We start from the raw sequence: 27,111 nt of genomic DNA, 5'->3' as shown, positions 1-27,111 counted from the left end.
CTTGCCCAGGGTCAGACATTTTACTTGTTTGTTTTGCTGGCACTGGCAGAAGGGCAAGGAAATCATAAGCATTGATTGGCTGAGGCAGTTGTTGCCCCAGGGGTGTTGTTCTCTAGACAACAAGCATTTGGAAAGACGTGCTCCAACTCACGAGTCCTGGTAAAAGGGCCAGACTTATGGGTGCTCGTGTCAAGGCATAAAATCAAAGGCAGAGACACTCATGAGCTGTTGTAATGCTGGACGCATGAGAGGTGACTGTCTTTTTTTAAAGAGCAACAACTTCCTTTTTTGGATGTTGCAATGGTGGAGGTGGAAGCCAGGAGTGTTTCATTTCATTACCTTACATTTTGTCATTTTATGTCTCCATGGTAACACGGGGAAGATGTAATGTGCCTAAAATTTGATTAAAAAACAATCTACCTATTTTAGAGCAAATCACAAAAGTCCAGTAACTACAAGCAGAAAAAAAAAGCGCAAAGGTTTCAATTTGGAATCTTTTATTCATCAAATTAAATCATCAGTTACCGCTCAACAACAGACAGAAAAAACATTACTGCGATTTAATGTGCAACACTGTAACAGCCGTCTCAACCTTTCTGTCCTCTCTCCTCCAGCTCTGGTCCTTTTCCACTTCCTGCCCTTCAGAGTTCCTCTGAGTGGAAAGCTGATACGCAAGAAACAGAGTTCATAAAAATATTAATGTTAAATATTGCCAGATAGCGAGCGACACATACGACAAACTTTCCTTTACATGCATGAAAATAAATGGCTGACATTACCCAGCAATCAGTTTAAGACTGGGTGCATAAAGGAATGATTGTTTGCCTTTTGATTGGCCTTGATCTGTAGCACATCTTTCTGCTGCCATCAGTGTGAATCAGAATGACTTTTAGTTATTTTTGAATCTACGGTAAATGTTTTAAATGCAGTTTTAAATTGCCCTCAGCGGCATGTGTGCACACTTTGTCTATTCATCATAACCCTCTTAGTCAGCTACTGCAAAAGCTAAGCCCTTGATAAAACGTTAGGCAGGATGAGCATCGCATGAATTGTTAATAACGGTCAAACAACTGAGGGTTAATTTAATGTCAGGTGATGTTTTCTTACATGTGAGGCTTTCGGTTAGATGATGAATACCTTCCTCCTCCTCATCAGGAGCTACCAGACTGGCTGCAAATGCCCACATCATTTCCAGCCAGTCAGTGCTCTCCTGAGGTGAGACTCCAGCAGAGCTTGATTTTATTGGACGAACTCCACCTAAAGCAAAGCAGAATAGAGATAAAGATCTAATGAATAGTATATAACTAAACAACAGAACCTTTCATTTTAATGTTTTATCTAAACTAGAACAGCAAATCAAAGTTTCGCTGGAAAGTAACTTTCTCTCAGAAAGTGACCAAAACTAAGCACTTTCTAAGCACTTGTCTGCACCAAAAACCATACCACAGTCAAAGTCACTTAAAATCAGCTTTCTTCCACGTTCAGATGTTCAGTTTAAACTTCACCAGGTTGTCTTGACCGTGTCTACGTGCCTAAATTTGCATGGAATTACCGCTATGTGATTGGCTGATTAGATATTTGCATTAACAAACAGTTCAACAGTTATACCTAATAAAGTGGCCAGTGATTGTTTACTATCCTGTATTTATTTGGACTCTAATAGAGTATCTTTGCTTTCACAGTTCAAAAATAATCTTAGTTATCTGATCTTAGACTTTGGAAACAAGCTGTTTTAGCTCTTCTCCCTTTAAGAGGGCTTTCTTCTGATTGGCTGTCCATCTCAAGCACTTTTGACCTCACAGTCAGAGCTGTGTGTTCGAATATCCACTCCCACTGATATCGTGTAGAGACCAGAGTTGAAAAACCAAGGTGACACAGAGGGTTTAGACCAGTGTGAAGCTCGCCTGAGCTTTTGGCTCATGGGGATTACAAATAATTAGACTGATGTCATCAACTGTAACTTTAGCCATGTTTAACATCCAAACAGTAAGATTTTATATGACAGACGCTTATATAAGACTTTACCCTATGAAGCTGTTCAAGCTCACACACTACGATGGGGTTTGTCACAGTTCTGTAAGCCTTGGTTTGTTTTCACAACCATATGCTAGTATTCTACCATAGTATACAATATGCTATATAGTATAGTATCTAGCATAGCATAGCATAGTATAGTACACTATGCGACAGGTTTATGTTTTGAATTTGGGTGTTTATGTGATGTATGCTGGCTTAGAAGTCTCTGCTTGCCTCTAGTCCTCATACTTCTCTTCGCAATGGCGGCAGGGGGAGGGAGGCCTGAGGAGGGGAGACACACAAGCACGACATTAACCGAAACTGCATCGTATGAAGTACACACAGGACGCATGCTGAGAGGAAAAGGAAGAACACGCACAATAGAAAGATAATCCACAACGAGAGCTGAGAAAAACAACGATCAGCAGCCTTCGTCTCTGCGCCTGACTGCATAGTTCGTGTTTTCAGCCACATATAGCGTTAGAGTTACAGCTTTGCCGCTTTAATGCAGCAAAGATGTTAAAGAGAAAGAAAAAAAGCTGCTCCCGAACACAAATCACACTTTCCATTAAAAAAACATTTTTTTTCTCCATGATGCAGCGCACATGCTGAATGAGAGCACAGCAAGAAACCACAGCGGTATTAAATTTGCAGAAATATTAAAACATTCCTGATTAATTTTTACCTGGATTTCCACCCCTGATCTCATCTGCACAAATATAAATAGTTGTGACTCACTAATCTTTCCATTACAAGCACCCTGATACTGGATCTTTAAATCTTTAAGTCAGTAATACACAATTGTTTTTTACCAGTTACCAAAAATGTAAAAGGACTGAATTATTATATAAATGCAGGTAGGTCCTTGACTTGTAACCTTGACTTGTATAGGACCAGAAGTCTTTTTTGAAAACTACAGATATCACTGCCGGGAGATTTGAAAAAGCGTGCAGGTTTACTGTGACTAGCATTGGCTTCATTCTACAGAGCTGGAAGCTTCGTCTATTTTTTACTCCGTCGCCTCTGTCAGTGCGCCCCAGGGCGGCTGTGGCTACAATGTAGCTTCCCATCAACAGTGTGTGAATGTGTGTGTGGATGACTAGATGTGTAAAGCGCTTTGGGGTCCTTAGGGACTAGTAAAGCGCTATATAAATACAGGCCATTTTAAGAATATACCAGAATATACCAGAACTGGTCACCACTTTTTAGTCAGTTGTCCAATTACTTCTGTTTTTCTGTGTATAAATGTGGTTGTAATTCCTAAATAGTTCATAAATCCCTGCAATAAATAAGGACCTAAAATTAAAAAAAATTAAAAAGTGCACTGTGGTGGCATACAGAGGCAAAAATAGAAAGATAATGACATCGTCACAGCATGAATTTCACTGTAAATTATTTCTTATATGAATTAAAATCAGATCTGCATTTCAGGTCGGCAGCACGGTGGCACGGTGGTTAACACTGTTGCCGCACAGCAAGAAGGTCCTGAGTTCAATTCCACCATCAGGCCGCGGTCTTTCTGTGTGGAGTTTGCATGTTTTACCCGTGTTTGCGTGGGTTCCCTCCGGGTACTCCGGCTTCCTCCCACCGTTTCCATGCAACTTGTGGGGAGAGGTTAATTGGATAATCTAAATTGCCACTAGGTGTGAATGTGAGTGCAAATGGTTGTCGGTCCCTGTGTGTTGGCCCTGCAATAGACTGGCGACCTGTCCAGGGTGTGCCCCGCCTCTCGCCCTATGACAGCTGGGATAGGCTCCAGCGCCCCTGAAAATGATAAGCGGAAGCGAATGGATGGATCTGTATTTCAAACAAATAAGCAACAAATGTTAGTGACATAAAAATATATATTCCTATATTCATATTCATGTGATGAAAATATTATTATTATTATACAGACTAATATATAAATGATCTATAAATATATATACTGGTCTAATACACTGTCCCTTGTTTTATTAATATCTATGTATAACTATTATATCTACACTCTGCCAAAAGTATCGCTTTTTTAAAAATGTGTCATATATATTATATAAAATTATCAATATTTAATGTACAGTAGATCCACTGTATTCTCTGCAGTCTGCAACCCAGGTATCTGCTCAGTATCAAAAATACCTGAAATATTAAACACTCTGCCTCAACCATAAACTGCTCTACAAGTGTTTTTTAAAAACTGATTTATATTTGTTCATCTTGTCAAATCGCCCCCCCAGAGTCGTCCACAAATTCACTCCACAGGCTGCTATGAACATGGCCCATGGCCCATTGTTTTTTTTGTTTTTTTACTTTTTTTTGCACACGCATACACACACAAACCTTTTTAATTTATTTATTTGCCGATGAATAAAAGATCAAAGAAACAGTGAAGGAGATGAGGTGGGTTGTGTGTATCAAAAATGGTGGGATTCTCGGCGTGTGATTTTGTCATGTTATTGTTTTAAATCATATCATAAGAACGACGACCGTGTTTTTCCAAATTGGGTCAAATTGTTCTTTAAAGCTGAAGTCAAGTTTTCTAAATTTGTATGATCTGTCAGGAAACTGAGCCACTGTTTTTCCAGTAAGATATTTTGTTGTTTTATTTTTTGGCGATGGTTAAATCTATTAAGATAAAGGTTTGGAGTTGTCAAAGAGGAGAAGTAAGTAGAAGTAAAAGCAGAAGGGGATTATGGGATGGTGGATGCATTTTTATTAAGATCAAATATAAGTATTCAATAAGAAGATTTGATGTCTCTGAATTAAAAAATAAATAAATGAAGATTTCAATCAAGCTTACAACGACACACAATTATTAGCAATGAAACCAATGGACTTACCTCAGCTAAAAACATTTATAAAGGGCGACCTCTCCGAGAGGGCCACCAAGGTACCAAATGATACGTATTTTTCTCCAATTGTGTCATTTTAAGGATTACCTTTTTCCACGGGAAATTGGGCCCCCGGTTTCCTACAAATTGCATTTCCAGCTAAACTATTATTCCCATAATGATTGTAATGGTGCTCTGGATTACATTCAGAGGCGGTGTTTTGTTGAATGAATGAAGCATGCCGTCTATTAACGACAAATGCATTAGTTAAACACACATTCAGCTAAATGTTTCCTCGTTACGGTAATAGAAACTGTAATGTGATTTCTAGGTTGGATTACTGAACACGAGAGTGATTAGGTTGCAATCAAATGCTGCACGAGAAGCATTATGAAGACATGACGCTGGAATATTGTTTTCTGCTTCCTCCCCTCTGTGCCTTTCAACACTTTTTTTTGTCTACTTTAAAAGCTGTTTGTGTGTCACAGCTTCTTTAACTCTTTCTTAAACTGTCCAGTAATTGCTGCTGTGTCTGTTTATTGTCTTACCGAGCTGCACACGTGAGCTTTGAATGACTTGATCTCATGTGCAATCAGCTGATTAAGGCGTGACCTGTCGCTGCTCTGCCTGAATATATCTGCAAGCAGCCAGATATTAATTTTTATTTTGGTTTCTCTGGTCCTGAAACTATTACCTGTTATTAAGCTGCTAAAAGTCCTTAAAACAAACTGTAATCATATGCTGCCGCTGCAGTGCAGGTGTTTTGCATCTGCCTCTCTGAGGAACATGCGAATTAGCACATTCATCAATACTCTGCATTTAGATAACTGTTGGCTCTGGAGTGCTAAATGGATTGTTTGGATTTTCTCCGTGGATCTCTTTCAGTCTCTCTCTCCCAGGTGGAGGAAGCTTTCCGCCTGCTTCTCGCCCAGTGCGGAGGAGGTGCATAGGCTAATGGAGCCTCATAAAACAACTGATTAATGCACTGACATTTCTTTGATTGGCACTGCAGACACAGAGCCAGAGAGACAGGGAACAGGAGGCCAGCTTTCTCCCTTGCTAATGCTCCCTTTCCTTCTTTTGATTGCTGTCACTCTGTCACTCAGTTTCCCTTCCGCTCCACCTTTCTTTGTCTTTCTTTCTTTCTTTCTTTCTTTCTTTCTTTCTTTTCCAATCACATCTCTCTTCCACTTCGCTCCTCTTTAAATCTATTTTCTCTCACGCTCTCACTTTCATGTGCTTATCTTCTGACTCTTCTTCTCTCTTGTGCCTTTTGTTTTTGCTATGTTTTTAGTTTACTGCAGTTTAGCAGCCACATCAAAATGATAAAACACAAAGGATATAGATGAAAAATACAAATTGTGCAACAGAGATTTAAAATCGGGAACCCAAGGGGCTCTGACAAAAAAAAAAAACTTCAGAAGAAAAGCGCAGAGTTCGAAGAGACAAAACAAACTGGATAAGAGAAAAGAAATGATACAAGAGAATATTTATTTTTTCTTTCTATCCTTCCTTCATTCCTTCCTTCCTTCCTTCCTCCTACCTGGAATATTCTGAAATTCTTGGGGAGTTTTTGGCTTTGTATTCTGGTTCTTTATTCTTTATTATTTAGTCTTCTGGTTATGGAATTATATTACAATTCCTGTGATTAAGTGGATCCAATGTCCGACACCTGACCTGTAGTTTCCTCCTTCCTTTTGTTGTTGACTCCCCCCCCTTTCCCTCCCCTTGGCTTAGTGTAATCCTCTTCTATGTCTGTCTGTCATTTCCTGTTTTATTTTGATAGTCTCTTGTTTTGTGTGCTTTCTGTTTAGTTTTGCTTTCTGTGTCTCATTGGTCGCTTCAGTCTTGTTCCTACCTGTTACTGTTCCCTGTCAATATTTGATCTCATTCTGCTCTTTGTCGTAATCGTCCTCAGCCTGTTTGAGTCCTTCTTCAATCTTTCCCTGCATACTTCTGTTTGTTGGATTACTAGCTCCTGGTATAAGTTAATTTTGTATTTTTTGCAAGGGTTCAGCAATAAAGCTGTTTTCATTTATACTTTTGTCTGCCAAGTCCTGCATTTTGGGTCCTTCCCTGCCTAACACACAGCTGAGACGTGACACCTTTTGCTTTTGCATTTCTCACGCATCTCTGCATTTTTCCATTCCTGCTTTTGTTATTTTTGCTTTTTACTTTCTTCTGAATTGCCTTTGTTATAGAGTATGTCCCTGAGAGTGTGGGGGTCTCTGTCTTTCTAATTCCGTATGTTATCCCATATTTTTCGTGCAGTTTTTCTAGATTGCTCTGGTGCGATACTCACATCAGCAACATCATCCTCTCCACTCCTAAAGCAGATATCAAAACAGTCAAGGTATTTCTCATAATGCCGACTCACCTGTGCAAAAGACTAAAACAAAACTTTTTCTTTCTTTCTTTTTTCACGTCAAAACATACAGAGTGAGCGATCACTTTAACTCAGCTTTTATGACCTTTCATTTTTAAGACTTAGACACCAAATGGTTTTATACATTTATCAAAGCCAACTGACTTTGGTCAGAGTGTTGTAAATATTGTGGCCTAAAGTAGAGTTGTAAGTGTTTGGGATGTATTTGAAACTTTACACAATATCACTACTGAACCTGAGAGCAGCAAAATCCTATATGTGAAAGTATCTTCCTATTATTATTATTCTTTTGACTGCTTCCTTTAGGGCCCTCCACAGCAGATCATCTACCTCTATCTCACCCTGTCCCTAGAGTCTTCCTCTGTCACACCAACTCTCTGCATGTCCTCCTTCGCTATGTCCATCAATCTGCTCTGAGGTCTTCTTTTTTTCCTCCTGCCTGGAAGCTCCATCTTCAACATCCTTTGTATCCTTTATATCCACAATGTCTGGGAGTACCAGGATGGACAGGATTAGAAATGAATACATCAGAGGGACAGCTCAGGTTGAGTGGTTTGGAGACAAAGTTAGAGAGGCTTGGCTGAGATTATTTGGACATGTGCAGAGGAGGGATGGTGGATATATTGGGCAAGAGATGTTGAAGATGGAGCTGCTAAGAGGAAGACTTCATTTCAGTTCCTCAACCTTTTCACTCTACCCTAACCCGTATTATCTGCAGCACTATTACCAAAGTCAGATAGACACCAAATGGTTTTATACATTTAAGTCTTAAATGCTCAAAGGGTTTTTATTCATCGCTCACAAGAGACTGAGTTTGCATATTTTTACATACAGTGCTATGAAAGATGATTTGTCCTGTTCCTGATTTATTGATTTATTTACTTCCTTTTTTTTTTGTCAGACTTTTTTCATGTAATCAAGTAAATTTTAATATTAGACAAGGGTAAACTGACTAAATCTAAAATGCAGTTTTTAATTTCAGGGGGGAAAAGTTTTCCAAGGTTTTTCAAAAGTAATTGCCCCCTAAACCTAATAACTAGTTGTGTCACCCTTGGCAGCAAGAACTGCAATTAAGCGTTTGCAATAACTGGCTATAAGTCTTTCACATCGCTGTGGATGAATCTGGCCCACCATTCTTTCCAGAATTGTTTAATTTGAGCCAGACTAGAAGGTTTGGGGACAAGGTATTTATGTCTGCAGCTCGATCAGATTTGAACCCAGACTTTGACCAGGCCACTCCACAACCTTCATTTTGTTTTTTTGAGCCATTCAGAGGAGGACTTGCTGCTGTGTTTCGGATCATTGTCCTGAGTGTGCATGAACTCCGGAGCAGGAACTTGTGGCCGGATATTTCCATCAGGAGTTTGGTTGAGAGTAGAATTCATGTTTCCATCAATATGGCAAATCATCCAGGTACCGCAGAAGCAAAGCCACCAGACCATCACGCTACAACCACCATGTTTGACCGCTGCTGTAATATTTTATAGCAGTTGTATTGGGACTCAAACCTTCCAAATTGTTGCTTGATGCGTTGCTTTTTGAGATATTTTAGCCTCACTTTGTCAGAAAGCTTCTATTTAAATGAAATTTAACTCAGCTTTCCAATAAGTGCAGTTAATCACGGTTAATTCATGATTTAGCAACATGGACAATTACTTTTTCACACAGGGCTACGTGTAGGTTTGGATTTTTTCCCCCTTGATTATAAACACTTTAATTTGCAAACTGCATGTTGTCTTTACTTGTGTTATCTTTGTCTAATATTTAAATTTGTTTGATGATCTGAAATGCAAAAAACAAAAAACTCTACAACTGTATTTCTTCTTTAATATGCCCAAAATGTAGCTGTTTCATTTATACACGCTGCTCTTTGCTGAAACGTTGTGATGGAAGAAAAGCCTTGTGTTAAATTGAGCCCAGCATTTTGTCATTTTTCACCTTGGAAATGTTTGCTTCAAAAACTGAAAGGATGAAAGGGAAAAACTATCATGTACATCCTACATTGAGCGTCTAGAGAATCCCCGTGTACTACGGTTCTCCGGTCTAGCCCCTCGGCAAAAGGTTTCCTTGACTTATATAAAGAGGGGTAACTTTCATAAACAAGTAAACTCTCATTGAAGGACTCTGTTATTGTTCTACGTTAAAATGATCCTGAATTATGACGTTAGCAGCCATGGAATCATGCACCACATTAATCATCACTCAGAAAGTCCAGACAAGCATGCAGTACACATGCTGGTTTTTATGCACAACACTAGGAAAGAACGAGGACACGCTGATGGGTAACAAACTAAAGAAAAATAAAAGCTGTGCAAATGATTGGAGAAACTGAAAACGAACACTGGGTCACTTAATGCTTTAATTAAAACAGTGGACTTCAGTCAGCACTTCTCAAACCATTTGGGAGGTTCAAGGCCAGGGACAGTGCTCTCCACAATTGCCAAATGAAAACACCAAATGATGAAATGGATTTTGGAGGAGCAGCGTTTTAGTAAAGTGCAGGAATGATGTCAAGGAGCACTGAGTCTATTCTGGACGCTTGTGACAGCCAAATACCTTTCTGTCCTTCATTTCCTTTAATTTGCCACCCATCCGTGGGCCTTGATAAATGCAGACTCTTTGCGCTTGGTGACAGAACAGAACAAGACTGAATTCCAGTGAATCTAAAGTAAATTAACAAAGGCTTGACATCAGGGCAGATCGACACTGTGTGCCTTAAGCTTAAAGAGTGAGTAAAATAACCATTCGTTCTCCAAACAGACTGACTGTCTGGAGTCTTTAGGTGCTTTAGTCTTTAAGACTTGTTTCAAATACATTTTAAGAGGCATGTAAGGGCAATCATCCCAATCTGACCACTGGGATCAGTGGATTCATTAATGTGGGTGAAAATGTACATCGTTTTAGATGGAGGTTCATTTGTTCTGCAAGCGAGATTTGGGAAATCCAAAATGTAAAAAGCTATCATAGCTTATTAGCCTCTTAAAAAATTGAGATTTAGTGTCGATTTACCCGTTAAAGGTGAAAGTCAAAGCCTCCGAACTAAAGAAAAACATGCTGAGCAAAAATCACATCTATCCAGATTTGACTCTGAACAACTGCAGTCAACACTCTGAAAGCAAGCGGAGCAGTCAAACAGTGTTTTTGCTGTTGGTTTTACCAGGAGGTAAACACACGGGGTCGTCACAGTATGAGGTGTAGTCTTTGGATGGGATGGCAGGTGATTGACAGCATGAGCATGGAGGGGAATTGGAGGGGCGGGGTGGAGTGGAGTGGGGTAAAGAAAGGGGAAAAGTGAGGAGAGGAGTTAGAGATGAGTGTGTTGGATGTGTGAGGCAGGCCTATCCTTACACTGTAGGATAGTGAGGGTGATGTGTAGTAGCAACCGGTGGGAGAGTAGAATAGATAGAAGGGTCACTATGCCGCTGTTGTACACGGAAAGAAAGGGAAGCTCAGTTGCAGTTTGATATTTAACTTTCAGTTATACTTGGCTTATTTAAGTTTGCCGAGTGTTAGTTATTATTCTTTTATGGCTTCAAAAAACTTTAAAAAAGAGCAAAAGAATGTACCAGTAGGTATAAAAAGAAAAAATAAAGAAAACCAAATCAATTCTTTTTATTTATTTAGGGGACGTTTACTCTACCTACAGCCTTTTTTCGCATTTTTCTTCCACAGCCAGGTGCTTCATTGCACTTCATTAATTTATCATCAGCAAGTGTTTTCACTTTGATAAAAGCAGAAGTTTTGACAGTTTGCCGGTCTGGAGCATTCAAGTGTGTTAACACATTGCCAAGGAGGAAAGACAACAGCAGGGATCTTACAGAGGCAGTTGTTGCCCATCAGTTGGTAAAGGGTTATAAGGCCATTTCCAAACAATTTGAAATTCAGTATTCTGCGGTGCAAAAGAGGCTTCACAAGTGGAAAACATTCAAGACAGCTGCCACCCTTCCCAGGAGGGGACATTTCAGCAAATTAACCCCAAAGGTCTGATCGTGTTCAGAGAAACGGCAACAAACCAAAGAGCTACATCTCAGACTTTACAGGCCTCAGTTAGCATGCTAAATATTGAAGTTCGTAGCACTACAATTAGAAAAAGACTGAAAAAGTATGGCTTGTTTTGAAAGACTTCCAGGAGAAAACCTCTTCTCTCTAAGAAGAACATAGCAGCATGGCTCAGGTTTACAAAGTTGTTTCTGAACAAACCACAAAAGATCTGGAAAAATGTCCTTTGGACACACAAGACCAAGGCAGAGATGTTTGGCCCAAACCAAACACCTCATCAGTAAAAATTTGGGTTTGTTTTTTTAGTCACAGGACCTGGGCACCTTACGTTCACTGCATGGACCATGGCTCCTCTGTATACCAAAGTATTCCGGAGTGGATGTGGAGACATCAGTCAGATGGATAGAGCTTAGCTGAGACTGGGTCAAACAACAGGGCAATGATCCCAAACACAGCACAAAGGCTGATAAAAGAAAAGAATCAAGGTGTTGCAATGGCCCGGTCAACATCCAGACCCCAACCTGACTGAAATGCTTCAATGGGATCTTAAGAGACTTGTGCATAAAGAAATGCTAAAATCATTAATTAATTGAAGCAATGCTGCAAAAAAGGAGCATGAACTAAAACTCCTCCACAACAATGTGAGATGCTGATGAAGTTTTTTAGAAAAAATTTACCTCAAGGGATTCGAGCTAAAGATGGTTCTACAAGTTATTTAATCACGAGATGTAGTGGTTAACGCATTTGTTTGGCAATGAACGGTCACTGGTTTGAGACACAAATCCCCCTCAGGGCTTTGTCACAAAGAACATCCAGTGTAAAATTCTGCCAAATCAAACATGTGGCAGTACCTCCAGCGACAACCCCACAGGACTGCGTACAGTTTGTGTTGCATGTGTCGAATGCCCAGCTGGGACAAATATGAGCAGACTGTTCACATGACCGGCTAGATGAACTAAAGCATAAGACCAAGATGAATGAGATATTAAAAAATGTATAGGGTGAAACTGCAACCCAGCTCCCTTCCACACAATTAAAAGACAATCGTTTCGTTATTGAAACTAACACTGTTTCAGAAGAAGCAGACACAAAGTGTACTGGACACAATGATGCTATCAGTGGAAAATAAACACATTCATTTAGACTAAAAGGTGTGACTGAAACAGTGTTCATTTCAAGATAAATATCAAACCTGTTATGGATTAAATGCTAATTACAAGTTTACACTGACAATGTTAACATGCATACCAATGGATTCACCCTAACTGAGTTCTGAGTATTTAATCAACTGGGACAGTATTTAAGGAAATACACTTTTACAGACTCCTGCCTGAGAACTGGATGAGAAGATTGTGAAGCTCAACTAAGAATTCAGCTGGTCGATAATTTCTGCTGATACCGGCCAGCTAAAGATACTGGCATCCATGTATGTGAGATACGCTAATATTACAAATTTTTTGTTTATTTTTATTATTTCATTATGACAATGTGCATTAATATGTGCATGAAAACATTTTTAAAACATCAGCCTTAATAATCTGAAATGAGGGCAAACCCTAAAATACAATCTGGGTCAGACTCTAAAGTCTTATCCTGACATTTATATCCAATTATTAAGAAGCGACATCCTTAGCTTAGCTTAAAGAAACGTGTCCAAACAGCTCTACTTGCCAGTAATTACTTAAAATAACACTTTAACGTGTTAAACTTTGATGTGCTAAAACCGAAACGTAAAACGAGAATTTGTTGTCTTGTGCTGAGGTTATTTTTGACACAACCAGTTGCCAAGCAATCAGCTGCTGCTGCTGCAGGAAGTTGCTGATCTGAGTCAAGAAAATTCACCAAACAATCCTCTCTGAAAATGGCAGTTTCTCTGTTAGACAATTTGTTTCTTTTTCCAGGAATAAACACTAAAGGTATAACGTAGGAAACAGTGAATTTTAGATATGAGTTTAAAGTGCGGCTGGAATTTGTTTTTGCCTTTTTGAGAATGAATTCAAAGTGAAAGCAGTGTAATGTTCAGCTCTGCACCGCCGTGTCTCCGTGCTATATTATTGTGATTTACTGCAATGGACGTTTCCCCTAATATATAAATTAACAGCTTTCTACAGATTTGCAAGCCTTAAGCAGAACTGAAAATGCTTAAGCAGAGATCTTCACTGTTGCATTCACTTCAATCAGCAATGTGGTTGTGATCTCAGGGAAATTCATTTCCTGTTATCTCATGACAATGAAGCAATTAAAGCCGGATCAAAGCTAACAAAATGTGATTACTCGAGACAATTAAGTCATGAAATGGAGATAAAGGGATTAAAAAAATATATGAGAAAACAAAGCTGCTCCCCGTTTGTGTAATGTGGCAACAGCCGCTGCACAGGATTCCACTGATGTCCACATTAAGCAGGTTATTAAATGAATCATTTTACTTTGTACGGCTTAATGCTGTAATCAACCCCTGTGACTCCATTATTAGTATGCATGTTAACACCAGAACGCACCCTTTCGATCCATTCTACGGCCGTATGAGTGATATTTAGGAGGAAATGAGGAGCTACTGCCCTGATAAATAAGCTAAAAAAAAGGTAGACTAATTAATGTTAAAGTTTAACTGAGTATGTGAACAGGAGGAAATGCATTCGCTAAACCAGTATGCGTCAAGAAGATGGGAAACACACCTCGCGTTACTCTGAACAGAACTGGCATTAAAGCAAAACACACATGTCGAGGCACATGTGGTGAAAGCAACAAGGAGATGGTGTGTGTCCCATAGTTTGACTCGGTGAAAATGACGTCCACTTTTGAAGTTTGCTTCAAAAATGTCTGAAGTCTTGTTGGAAAATGCTCGGATGAAATATGGAAGTGTGAAATGTGGAAAATGGGTGATTGATGAGTGGAAGGAAAGTGTCATTAGGCATTATAAAACATTACAAACACATCATGATAACAGTTAATAATAAAATATAATAATAAACAGTTAAATAATAAAATTATGAGAATAAAATGCTGAATTAAGTTCGGGATTTTTAAGAAGAAAAAGTAAACAGCCGTTACCTGCCAGAGTTTTATAATCGAGCAGATCAAACAAAACGATAGCCACTGCTGACCACGTGATGATAAGGGCCACGACCATCAGCCAGGCCATTGGTGAGGTGAACGTTAATATGACATCATCCAGAAATGTCCTCTGACTGGGCCGAGATGGAGAGGCCACCTCCCTGATGCTGGTCTGACTGCTCATTGGTGAAGATAGCTGGGAGCAGAAGGAGAGAGGAGAAGGAAGGAGATGGAAACTTGAGTTTGAAGGGGGTCTGGGCATTGAAATACTTGCAAGAATGTTTAAAAAATTTAAAGCATCACTGCAAAACCCATTCAGTGTAAAGTTACTGAATCCCCGACTGATTACTGAACAATATTGGCCTGTGCATTGGCAAATTTGCACACAATATAATATAATTTTATATAAAAATGCATTCTCAAAGTCGTATAATTGTAATAGTGCTGAACTAACACACTTTATATTTTGATTCAATTCTTTATTTAATTTATTTAATGTATTTTTTAATGTCTGTTATTTATTTATATTAATTTAATGTAAGCTTTGTCTGTTAATTCGTGAAGAGTACTTACACAGACTTTCATTGCTCAGTGTAACCATTGTGTTTTGCAGTGTACATGACAATCATTTGTTATTTATTAGCAAATTACAATATATGTGTGAGTCCTAGCTAGGCTTTCTGGATTGTAAGAAGGCATTACAATAGTGAGAAATCTAGTGATTCATTCCAGCATGGCCTGAATAACATGTCAAATAATTTCAATTTCAATTTCATGTTTTTTTTATTTATTTATTTTAAGAATAAGCGGGGCATAATTTCAGTGAGACATATGCTGATGAGTTGTGTTTTTTGGGGCACTACAGTATAAAACGCGATTAGTTTCCAGAACTTGAACAAATTATGCAAACTCGCTGCCTTTGAATAACTAAGTACAGCTCGTTTAAGGTGACTAAGTTAGGGCAACTCATTCATTTTGAGTACAAGCACCACAAAGCAAAAAGTATTTAAGTGTATTATATTCAAGAGAAGATAAACACTTCTTCAGCCATTCTCTCCAAACTCTGGCTAAAAGTAAATGTAAATAGCACTACTGTGCTACTATTTAATATAGATGTGCAACAAATTGCTTCTTTTAAGTGTAAGGTGACCATGACAAACTCGAAACGTGAGTTCAAGTGCACTGCAACTTAAGGAAACACAGGAAAATAGAAAAATGCTGAGAAAGCCTACAAAACTCAACAAAAGTGTTTTTGGGGGAAGCAATAATGTGACGGACCAGCTGCAGAATGATAGAAATGGAAACTATAGAATGATGACACACTTAAACAAAGTGAAGGATTCATCAGTGTTGTGAGGGAGAAAAAAATGTGGATAATGTTTGTTGTTTTAATCACACGACGCATATAATACCGTAGATACATGTTTGCTATTAGCCATTTACTGTTAGCTTGTCACTTCTGCAGCTGCTCTGTAACATTATTGTCTCCACAAAAACACTTCTGCTGTATTTTGTAGGGTGTTTTTATTGTTTTTTTGTGAACCATTTTTTTCTATTCCAGTTGTGTTCTATTCATATTTTATATATTTATTTTATCTTTTATTATCTGCTTGCGTTTTCTTAAGTTGCAGTGTGTTTGACCTCTCAGGGCCACCGTAGAATGCATTGAACTAACAATCAAAAATATGGCTGAAGAAGAAGGGGAGTCTTGTTAAATAATAATATAATAAGATGTACATATAAGTGTATCCATAAATATTAAGTGATGACAAAACCGTTACCTAGTTAACGCTCAGTTCTAGCTTACTTACCAACTGTAGTTTACCAAAAACGTTTCTTCTGTGACTTCAGCGAAGTTAGGGTAGTTTTCCTAAGAGGCATCCAAAGTTTTAAAGCAACGTTTAACAGAAACAAACAATCTGATATTAAATGACAATTAGCATTAAAACAGATGTTTCAAGCATTTTAAAAACCACACAAACCTCTGGAGCGTTGGAGGGCTAAATGTTTTGTGGTCCTAAACTGACAGTGAATGCTGGTTACAGGAGTTGCTAAGTGTGTTATGTGACATTGTGCAGATATGTTACCACCACAAATTCACTGCACCCGCACTGTCAATTTGTGCTCAATATAACAGAGTAACTGGCACGTCTGTGGCATTGATGTTAGCAGTTCAATGCGCAGCAGGTGTTTATTTATGCAGCATTTTGTTTTTCTACGTCAGGATGAACACAAGCTGCATGAGGAGGAGAGGGGCAGAGCGACAGAAAGACGAGGAAGAGAGAGACAAACAGAAGAGATAAGACGATTACATCCCCGCTCCAAAATCGGCGCTTCAAGACAAATTACTTCTCTAAACAAAGTTTTCATCACTGTATGGCAGCGGGGGCCGCGCTCCAGTAACATGATTACATGCCCGTGTTAGGTTGTTTGTGTTCATTATGTGGCGCTTGGGATGATTCTTTTTTTCTCTCCCCTCTTTCTGCGCCTGCCTTTCACACGGCGTATCTGCTAATATGAAAGGAGAGATTTGAAGAAACTGCTCTGTATCCTTCTCTTTAATTAGACTCTGAAGGATGCAGATCCATGTGAGTGCTGCGTGCTTTGTGCAGGTCTGGTTTAAGCATTCATTATGAAAGTCTCATTAAGAGAATCAGCTGCTGTTTCTCACCTTTGATGCCAATTAATTTAAACTCAGTATAGAGTGGTGACAATGTTTTTGCTGTCCTCTTATTACATAATGAATGTACCACAAGGCAAAATGCATACCCATGTTATTTCTCCACTTTCTTCTTCTGATGAGTTAAACCCAGTCACGTGGGTATCTGGGCTACATTGTACTCTATAAAGTAGCAGCTATTATTTCTTGATATTTTGCAAAGAAAATGGGAAACAGGTGCTCTGATGTATTGAAGCATGTGTAGACATTTGTGGAAATACTGTATATAAGGCAAACTGGACAAATCTAATGGGCTTGAAAGTCAAGATTTAGTATGACCACATTTGTCCTTCTCCAGGCTTCTTTAAGGAGATTCAAAGCTGTTCTTTGGATGTTGGCTTCCTTTTGTTCTGTTCTCTGTCAAGATCATCCGAAACTGCTTCACAAATTTTGAGGTTTGGGCTCCGAGGTGGCCAATCCATGACCGATAGTGTTATATTGTGTGTTCTTTTATCCACTTTTACTGCATTGACAGCGTGTTTCGGATCATTGTCATCCTAAGAAAGTGAAGCCATTTCCAACTCGACAGTTTCTAAAGGGTATTGTATGATGGATTGAAATCCAGCAACAAACTCCCCAACACCACTGGCTCTAATGCAGCTCAAAACCATCGCAGAGTCTTCATCCTATTTTCCATGCTATAGGCGGTTGTGATCTCACTGTTGGACCTCCCTCCTGACCTGGCGATTTGAACCAAATATTTCAACTTTGGATGAATCAGTCTGTTGATTTTCAGTCCAGTTCTTCTGTAATTTAGCATACCTCTGCCTTTTCTCCCTATTTCCCTTCCTTAAGAATGGTTTTTTGACAGCCATCCCTCCACTGAGCCATTTCTGATGGCTTTGACAAACAGAAGGTGGATCAACTGAAGGTCCAGATGCATCTCTCAGGTCTTGTTTAAGACCTGAGACTTGAAGATACTGTTCATCAGCTGTTTGTAGGCCTGCCTTCTTTTGTGCTTCACTTGACCAGTTTCCTTAATTTTTTTTAAGCGCATAGTGCACGCCATGCGATAGGCTGCAAATAACAAAGTTCTTAAAGATCCAATTTAAAATTGGCTCTTTGCTCAGTTGTCTGTTCTGTGCAGGCAGAACACTGATTCATCTGTTGAGTTAGGTCCTTTTTTTTTTTTTGCTTGAATGATTCACAGGTCAGTGTTAAGTGGACACACACCATGCTGCAATATATCAAGTCTCAACTAAGAGCTCTTTGAGAATCACCTTGTTTGTACAAAAATAATATGTCACGGCTGTGCTATCTTTTACATTTTTCACACATTCAATTCTTTCTTTTTTTCAGCATGGGGTTCACAAAGTAAAATGTTAAGATTCACTAGCTGGTCTCGGGCTGACCTTTCTTTTGCAGCGTTCAGTTAACAAGTTGCAAAATCAATTTAACATAATTCTACCCACTCACAACCTAATGCACATTTTTGTGTTCGTCTGATTCGAGAAAGCTGAGCATTGATCTGGTGAACAACAGCTGCCGTCTGTGTTATTTCAGAAGCTGAGCTGAGAGCGCGTGCGCGTGATGTAAAGGCCGACCATTGATCAAGCGAAGCCTTGGCAACAGTTAGTCGGGCCAACATATTGATTTGAAGCAGCTAAAACAGCAACAATGTTACAATGACAGAAGGACTGGAGAGCAGTCAAAATCTCCTGCAGCAGGTAGAGGGGAAAACCTGCACAGTGCAAAGATCCACTTCACTGTTCTGCTACTAAATGTATTAATTAAGTTTATTTCCTCTGTGTTTGAAAGTTTCTGTCAAACTGTGTGTCACAGTCTGCAACCTTTACCTTTTAATTTTCCTCACTTGCTTTGGTTTATTTCCTGAACTAGACTTAAATGGGACCTGCTTGCTCATTTTTAAATTCAATAACATTATTCTTGGACTCAACTAGAACAGCTTTGTATGACCCTGATATTTAGATTCATATGCATTAGTTTAAAATGAGTATTCACCACTGCAGCAATGCATAGAGTCGTGGTATATAGTCTTTGAATTATAAGGTTTCATATACAGTATGAGGACTTCCGTTAAAAAACTAGGTGATCCTTAGTCAGGTCTTAAAATGATGTAAATAAAACCACAGATGAACAGCAGCACATGACATATTCCACTGTGTCATTATTTACTGAACCAACACTAAACCTCACTGCAGGAGCAGTGAGTGAAAAGCCAAGTACACCCTGACTGCTTCCATAGGAATTAAGTAACAGTCACTAATAAATGCACTTGATTAATTGTCCATCAGCAAGTGTGAGCACCTCTATAAAAGCAGATGTTTTGGTAGTTTGATGGTCTGGAGCATTCAGGTGTGTGTTAACATGAGGCCAGGGAGAAAAGACAACAGCACTGGTGGTAAAGAATTAATTGTTGCGGCCGATCAATGTGGGAAGGGTTATAAAACAATTTCCAGGCAATTTGATCTCCATCGTTTTACTGTAAGAGAGATCATTCACAAGTCAAAGACAGTTTCTCATCTTCAATGAAGTGGACAAAAAGCTGAAAAGCTACATCTCAGACTCTACGAGGGTCAGTTATTCCCAGGAGAACATGTTTTGGAACATGGCAGCATGGCTTAGGTTTGTAAAGCTATATCCTAAGAAACCACTTCTGAACTTCTGTAACAATCTGTCTTTTGACAGATGACACTAAAGCGGACATGTTTCACTAAAATGTACATCGCTGAACATTGATGAACACCAAACAGAGCGTTCTAGCACAAACACGCCACACCAACTGTCCAGCATGGTGGTGGAAAGGTGATATTTTGGGTTTGTTTTCCAGCCAAAGGACCTGGTCACTTTGCAGTTATTGAGATAACAATGACCTCCTCTATATACCAAATTATTCTAGATTCAAATACGAGACCATCCACAGGATGGACAAAGCTTGGCCCACACCCGGGTCACTGAGCAGAGCATACGGTGGCCCTGAGAGGCCAAACGGACTGCAACCTAAGGAAATACCAGCAATAAGAAAAACGCTGCAAAAGCACACAAAACACAATGGAAATAGGAAAAACGACAATGGAAATAGGAAAAAAAAACACAAGGGAAGTGTTTCTGGGGAGACAATAACCCGATGGACCAGTTTCAGGAACCCAAAACATGGTAGGTGTGTTTTATCATGATTCATATAATACTGATGACGGATTTTTAGGCTAATAGTTAGGCTAACACACTGACCTCTCATCTTTTCTTTCCTCACAAAACCGATAGATCCTCCACTTCTTTATATGTCTCCCATCGCAATTCTTAGCGTATTTTGTTTCCTGCAACTGGTCCATCAGGTTATTGTCTCCCCCGGAAACACTTCCCTTGTTCTTTTGGAAATCTGTTTTTTCCTAATTCTGTTTTTGTTTTTTCCCCATTTCCATTGTCATTTTTCCTATTTCCGTTGTGTTTTGGGTGCTTTTGCAGCGTTTTTCTTATTGCGGGTGTTTTCTTAAGTTGCAGTCCGTTTGGCCTCTCAGGGCCACCGTAAGAACAGCAATCCTGAGCAAATCACAAACCTACAAAAGAGCAGCTGAAAAAGGAAAGAATCAAGGTGTTGGCCACATGTCATTGTTTACAACATAAATGGTCTGTATTTGTATAGCGCATTACTAGTCCCTAAGGACCCCAAAGCGCTTTACACATCCAGTCATCCACCCATTGGTGATGGCAAGCTACATTGTAGCCACAGCCACCCTGGCACGCACTGACAGAGGTGAGGCTGCCAGACACTGGCGCCACCGGGCCCTCTGACCACCACCAGTAGGCAAAGCGTCTTGCCCAAGGACACAACGACCGAAACTGTCCGAGCTGGGGCTCGAACCAGCAACCTTCCGATTACAAGGCGAACTCCCAACTCTTGAGCCACGATCGCCCCCAACATAGTCAAAATGCTTAGCCATGCTGCCACCATCAACAACAACAACAGCATACTTTGTGAAAATAATGCATTATTTCTGTATATTTTAGTTCCAAAAGGGCCAAGATATACAATTTTGTAAGTGGGAGATTGATTACAGGAGACTTTATAGGTTTTGTTTTTACAGTGATAAATCATGTCAATACGATACATTAACCTCCTAGGACCTGGCGTCTACATATGTGGACATAACATTTTGGGTTGTCGAGACCAAAATACTAAATTTTGCTCTACAAGAGCCTGATGACCACTTATGAGGACATTATACTGCCACTATTCTATTGAAATTTAAAACAAATATCCTCATATGTGGATCTCATTTTTCTCAGAAACAAAAATCCGTAAAAGAAAAAAAATCTGGTAATTCTTTGTTTTTACATTCATCAGGTCCCAATCAGCCCAAATAGCAAAGAGATTAAAAATGCGTGCTGGGTCTTAGGAGGTTAAAGAAAAGGGTTTTTTTTAAAGAATGGCACACCCAAAAATAACTAAAACTACATCACCACAGACAACTGTAGATGCTGAAAAAGACTTTCCAAAAGGTATCTCTTGTAATGTGGAAACAATATGGATTTGAGAACATCAGAGGGACAGCTCAGGTTGAGTGATGTAGAGATAAACTTGGTCTGTCTGGGCATGTAAGAAGGAGGGACAGTGGATATATTGGGGAATGGATTTTGAACATGGAGGTGCCAGGCAAAAATGGGAAAAAAAGAAAGACCACGGAGAAGATTCATGAATGTGGAGAACATGCAGAAGGCTGGTGTAGCAGAGGAGGATGCTAGGGATAGGGTGAGGTGGAGGAAGATGGTCAGCTGTGGCAGCTAAAGAAAGAAGATGAAAATAGCTGAGGCGACTGCACAGTTCTGCCAGCATGTATAATACATCTTGGTTACCGTACCCAATTAATACAGCAGACATGAATAATAATTTACACCAACTGGGAAAAGCATTCAGAAGATAAAGAAACTGCTTTCACAACAACAAACTGTTTTTGAACATTTCTGATCTGAGAAATGCACCAAAGAGAAAGAAATGTAATGCACTCTGCGCGTATATATCCGCCTTCAAATACAGACGACCCAGCCCACCTGCTGTTACCCTCGAGCTCTGAGCTTGATCTGCACTCACACACACAATGGCCGACTGGTGCTGCCTCCTCCTCCACGACAAAGGAATGAGCAGAATTAGAACAATGTGGGTGCCGACAACTAACTGGCAAATGAAAGGGCAAATGAAAGACAACAACAGCTTGGTCAAAACTCTGAGTCACCGAATGCTGTAAGGAGGAGTCAGCACAGTACTGCTTACAAAGTAAACTTGCTAGTAATGTTTCCAGTTTTGAGCTGCTTTTATTTCACCGTCAAATGACCGTTTGTCTCAACGGGAAAGCCCAGATGTTCATGAGTGTGAATGCAGGGTTTTTTGGGGTTTTTTTTGCATTATTGTCCTCGTTACTTTGATATACAGCACCAAATACAACCCAAACCACTGATAAATGCTTGTTATCAGGATGATAAGTTCCTAAAATTATCATGGATTTACTGCATGGAGGTGAAAATATATTTGCACATGTGGTTCAGTTTCTGGGCACGATAAATGAAGAGTTATTTATATGTGAGTCTTTTCTCTTTATTCTAGTTTACAAGTTATCTGATGGCACAGAGGAACAGGAAAAAGAGTAAAGCGTGAGAAAGAAGAAAGGCAATTGTTTCAACATCAGAGCGAGTGTTTTCAAATGCAGTTGTTCCCCACCTGGGGTTCAGGACCCCCTATGGATACGAAGACATGTTAGAGAGACCCCAAGATGCTTTGAAAGAAAGAAAGGGGAATATATCTTTTTCCTTTCTTTTGGAAATTTCAATTCTTTGAACTCTGCAGGCTTTAATAAATAACACATGTAGCTCCATTTTAAGGGGGTCACAAGTGAAAAGGGTTGGTAGGTACAGGTTTAATGGGGGCATATAGGATGAATTATGGTCCTAACAACAGTGCTGAGCAAAAAGTTGCTTTTTCACTAGATTTTGTGCTGACAGTGGTTGTGGTTTTCCATCTTTGCCAACTGCTAATTTCAAAGCATAGTACATTTAGGACACTTTATAGTTTTTAGACATGTTGGTTTTGGAATTACAAATTACAGGTAAGTGCTCAATATCATTACATCCATGCAGAAAGAGAGCAACTGGTCATCATATAGAATTAAGTCATGAAGCAGAAATTTAATGTAATTTTACTTGCAGTCTTGAGCAGTAGGTCTCAAGGCTTTCAGAAGGTCTTTTAAAGTTTTTCTGTTTTTTCATGCTTTTTCACTCTAGTCCTTGTACCAGACCGTTTTCACAAAGTTTCTTATGTTTGTTGAGCCACTTAACACTGACAATGAATCATTCAAGGATCAAAAAACACCTCAGTAAAAGGATGAAGCAGTGTTGTGTCGACCTATAACAGACAACTTAGCAAAGGACCAATTTTAATGTGTCTCTTTAGGCACTTTGTTAGTAGCAGCCTGTTAGAAAAATGCATAGTTTGTTTGCATTCTTTCATTGAAACTACAGAAAATGACAAAGATAGCACAGTCTGACAGATATATGAGAGTATTTTTGTACCAACAAGGGGACTCCTAAAGAGCTATTACCTGAAAACTTGCTATACTTCCGCATGGTGTGCAGTTTGTCCTTAATAGATTTGAGGAAACTGGACAAGTGGAGGACAAGAAAAACTATCACGAGTAAAATCTGTCTACAACAGAGAAACAGTCGTGCCCTTAAATAGGAAAATATCCAGCAAAACCCCAAAACAGGACCTGAGAGATTAATCTGGAGCTTCAGTTGATCCATCTACTGTTCACTGAATCCTGACCAGAAATGGTTTCAATGAAAGGGAGACTATCAAGAAACAATTCTTAAGGAAGTGAAATAGGGAGGAAAGGCTGAGGGACACGAAATTACATAAGATTTAGAGTGAAAATCAGTGGTAACAGGTCCCAAGGAGTGGTAAACCCAGCCATCAGTAAAACATGATGGAGGCTCTGTTATGATTTGTGGCTGAAATTTGTTTGGTGAAGGTGAAGAATCCATGACTGATAGTGTTCATTGTTTGTTTTTCTATCCAGCTGTGGCACGATCACCAACACCAATGAATAGCATCTAAATGGGAGTCTTATAGTCTACACCTCATGTGTGCACATACTTCCCATTTTCCAGCCGCACATATTTCCCATTTTCCTATAATTCAAAATTAAAAGGAATGAGGGTTGTCTCAAGACTTTTGTACAGCCACTAATGTCTAATCACAATGTCAAGAACACATTTTTAAACTGACCCTCAGTTTAAAAGACCATTTGTGGTCCCTTCAAAACCTCAAGAGGAAACGGTGACATAAGAGATATGGCCCAGATGGTTCTCCATGTTATTAATAGCGCCATCTCACTGGCTGTTAGTTACCTAATATCTATTTTAAATGACAATTAAAAAAAAGAGTAACTGGGTGGATTGCAAACACTCACATTTCTGTTTTGAATTTATTACTTTTATAAGTTTTAAAAGAGTGAGATGGATTTTTAAAGTACCTTAGTCTTTGAAGTTGCTGGATGTTCACTGATAATCTTCAGTCCTTCAAGGGCTCTGGGAATGCTGTGTTACCATAGAAACAAGTATGTAACTCCTTGTCAAGTCCTGTTTTTAACCCGAGTCGATTATGAGAAAAACACATTAAATTGTCTTAAGCCAGATCACAGCGGGTCTAAAAATACACAAAAACGTTCCCACAAGTGGCGTGAAACTGGGATAAAATCCAAGAAACTAAGTTTTGTGTCCCAAAAAGTTACCAGGGCGAGGTTTCTGAGATTTCAGTGCTGGAGAGAGTGGGACAGAAAGGGAGAGACTGATAGAAAGAAGCAGGGAGACGGAGTTTGACCCACTGAGAGTCACCCAGCCCCTCTGAGGGTCCAAAATAGACAGATAGGGAAGGGAGAGAGGGAGGGAGCAAGGAACGTAGAAAGGGTGTAAAAGGAACAAAAGATTTAAAGAACAAGGAAAAAGGCAGGAAGAGAATACAGTGAAGAGATGAAGGTCTAAAAGTCTCCTACTCACATATCCCAGAAACACAGAGCTTATTAATCACCAGCGAACAGCTGATATTTCATCAGTGTTTCCTCTGAGAGGCCCATTTCCTCACCTCATTTCACCCACACTGGCTTCCTAACTGTAAACAAATATAAAGACAATTCCTTTACATCTGCAAATTGAATTAAGTAGTACTATTATGATTAAATGCTTGGTGGTTCCTCGATAACACTGACAAAAGTACATTTTACAAGATTCTCAGGGGTCCAAGCAGATTCACTGTGTGCCCTTGACAAGAACTTCAAGAAAACAGAAGCACTTAAAACTTTAAACTTTCTAAATTTCCCAGCCTTTCCCAGACTTACTCCAGGGGAAACATGTTTCCTCCTCAGTGCCCAGGCTTGTCAAATGGAGGTCAAAGTGAAGAGTAAATAAGTGAATAAATACCTAGCTGAGCCCCATGTGAGATTTTAGGCCTTGTCAGACACTGTTTTTTGGAGGCCCAGTTTAAACAAGGATGTGTGTGTATGCTTGTGTCTGCTTGCGAGAGCTTTCAGAAGGAGTAACCTGACCCCCCCCCAGCTTTGCCCTGTGAGCCTGTACTGCAGAGGCTATAATTAGAGATACAGACAGCAGCTGGTGTTAACATTGGACTGGACTGCTTTAAATGTAGGGCACACAGAGAGGGCACAACACACACAAACACACGTGTTCTTTCTTCTGGAAGATGTATCACAAAAAGTTAGGCCAACACTGTATGTTGAGTCTTTTTGGATCGGGTGGGGGGGTCATTCGTAACTGAGGAGGAAATGTGGGCTATCCAAGTGGTTCAATTATGGACTCCCTAGTCTGCATACTGAAGACAGGACTTTAGCTTAAACTCAGCTTTATTGCCAAAAACTGTAACAGCATAGAGGGAGATCACAGCAAGAGACAGAGGGAAACTAAAGGCTTAAATACACCCAAGGTAATCAGGGAAATGGAACACACCAGGGACACAGGTGAACTACATCAGACTAAGGAGACAGGCGAAGCAAAACTGAATAGAACGCACACAGGGTGACAGACTATCAAATTAAGACAAGAAATAAACATAGACAGAGACCCAGACTCCAAATATACAAATTTGCCACAGGGAGGAGTAAACAAACAGACAGGAGACAAGATTCACCAGACAGCCACAGAAACAGGGCACAGAGAGCAGACATGGAGACACGACTGGAGAAACAGACTGAGTCCAGTGGAAATGACTGACAAATGAGACAAGGACAGACACGTGAACATAGCCTGCCAAAGTAAAGCAGGAAATAACCGAACAAGGAAACAGAAATGCAGACTTAACCCCGAGAAAAAGGTAAACAAATACTGAGCTGGAGACCAGACACAGACAGACAGAGAAACCAACACAGAGGCCAAACTGACGCGCAGAGATGAGACCAAGATAGACAAAAGAGAACTAACTAAATCAAACAAGGAACTTAGGACTAGGAATATAAATACAAAAACTCAGGTACTAGGGAAATTGAACACGATACTTGATTCACAAGAGCTTGAAAATCAGTTAGTTTTTACAACTCCAAGAGTATGAATCCCGAGTCCATAACAAAACTTCAGAGTTCAAACTCTGGGACTAATTTCTACCACTCTACAAACAGCATAGAGGGAGATCACAGCATCATGAAAAAATATTACTCAGTTTATAAAAAAAATTTCCGCACAAATTATTCTGCAATCCCAATTTTCTTATAATGGTACACTTTGTCAGTTTAAATATTTTCAATGTTTTCTATGTTCCATTTTGAATAACATTTGGCTTTATGGGATCATTCTGGGTTTTTTCGCCATTTTCCACAATGACAGAAACACAGTTTGAACTCAGGATAATAAATATTCAAGTATGTATCCTATCAGGTGCAGTTTGGGGGCACTGGTTAGCTGGCCTCTTATAAAGTTATGTTAGTAGTAATAGTAGTAGTAGTGTTACAGCACTAGCTTTGCTACTGCCTCTAGATCTAATTCATTCTCATCCCAAGACACGTCAAGAGACTTTTTAGTCATGTCTTGAGAAGATCATGTTTTGTGTCAGTGCCATTCTGCATTAGTGTTGTGTGTTAAAAATGACCCCTATCTTCAGAATTCAAAAATTA

General features: G+C 39.4%; 1 protein-coding gene across 3 annotated transcripts; it reads right to left on the bottom strand.

Annotated features, from left to right (window-relative positions):
* Nucleotides 1–480: 480 nt before the first annotated feature.
* trdn (triadin) lies at nt 481–24,851 on the bottom strand. Of its 3 annotated transcripts, XM_005914254.3 has the most exons (7): nt 24,469–24,847; nt 16,077–16,135; nt 14,263–14,461; nt 10,370–10,411; nt 2,251–2,298; nt 1,108–1,257; nt 481–664 (listed from the first exon to the last, which is right to left on the bottom strand). In XM_005914254.3, the coding sequence occupies exons 3-7, from the start codon at nt 14,447–14,449 to the stop codon at nt 642–644; spliced, it is 450 nt and encodes a 149-aa protein (XP_005914316.1). In that variant the 5' UTR covers nt 14,450–14,461; nt 16,077–16,135; nt 24,469–24,847; the 3' UTR covers nt 481–641. The 3 variants fall into 3 exon arrangements, with proteins under 3 accessions (XP_005914316.1, XP_005914315.1, XP_005914317.1); XM_005914253.1 differs by lacking the exon at nt 16,077–16,135 and having other exon boundaries at nt 24,469–24,851; XM_005914255.1 differs by lacking the exons at nt 10,370–10,411; nt 16,077–16,135 and having other exon boundaries at nt 24,469–24,851.
* Between the last annotated feature and the right edge of the window lie 2,260 nt (nt 24,852–27,111).

Source organism: Haplochromis burtoni, unplaced genomic scaffold (genome assembly GCF_018398535.1).
Source record: "Haplochromis burtoni strain Fernald_Lab_line unplaced genomic scaffold, NCSU_Asbu1 Contig_8, whole genome shotgun sequence".
Classification (NCBI taxonomy): domain Eukaryota; kingdom Metazoa; phylum Chordata; class Actinopteri; order Cichliformes; family Cichlidae; genus Haplochromis; species Haplochromis burtoni.
The sequence above is the reverse complement of the archived record's forward strand: the minus strand, read 5'-3'. Positions and strand labels throughout refer to the sequence as shown.

Bases quoted from the DNA above. Each gene is read 5' to 3' on its own strand.
- trdn (XM_005914253.1), bottom strand. From the start codon at position 14,449: ATGAGCAGTCAGACCAGCATCAGGGAGGTGGCCTCTCCATCTCGGCCC. The intron at 2,299-10,369 runs GTAAAACCAACA...TCCCCTCCTCAG, and splicing joins CCCCGTGTGTTTACCTCCTG to GCCTCCCTCCCCCTGCCGCC. The intron at 1,258-2,250 runs GCAAGCAGAGAC...GCTTTGCTTTAG, and splicing joins GAGAAGTATGAGGACTAGAG to GTGGAGTTCGTCCAATAAAA.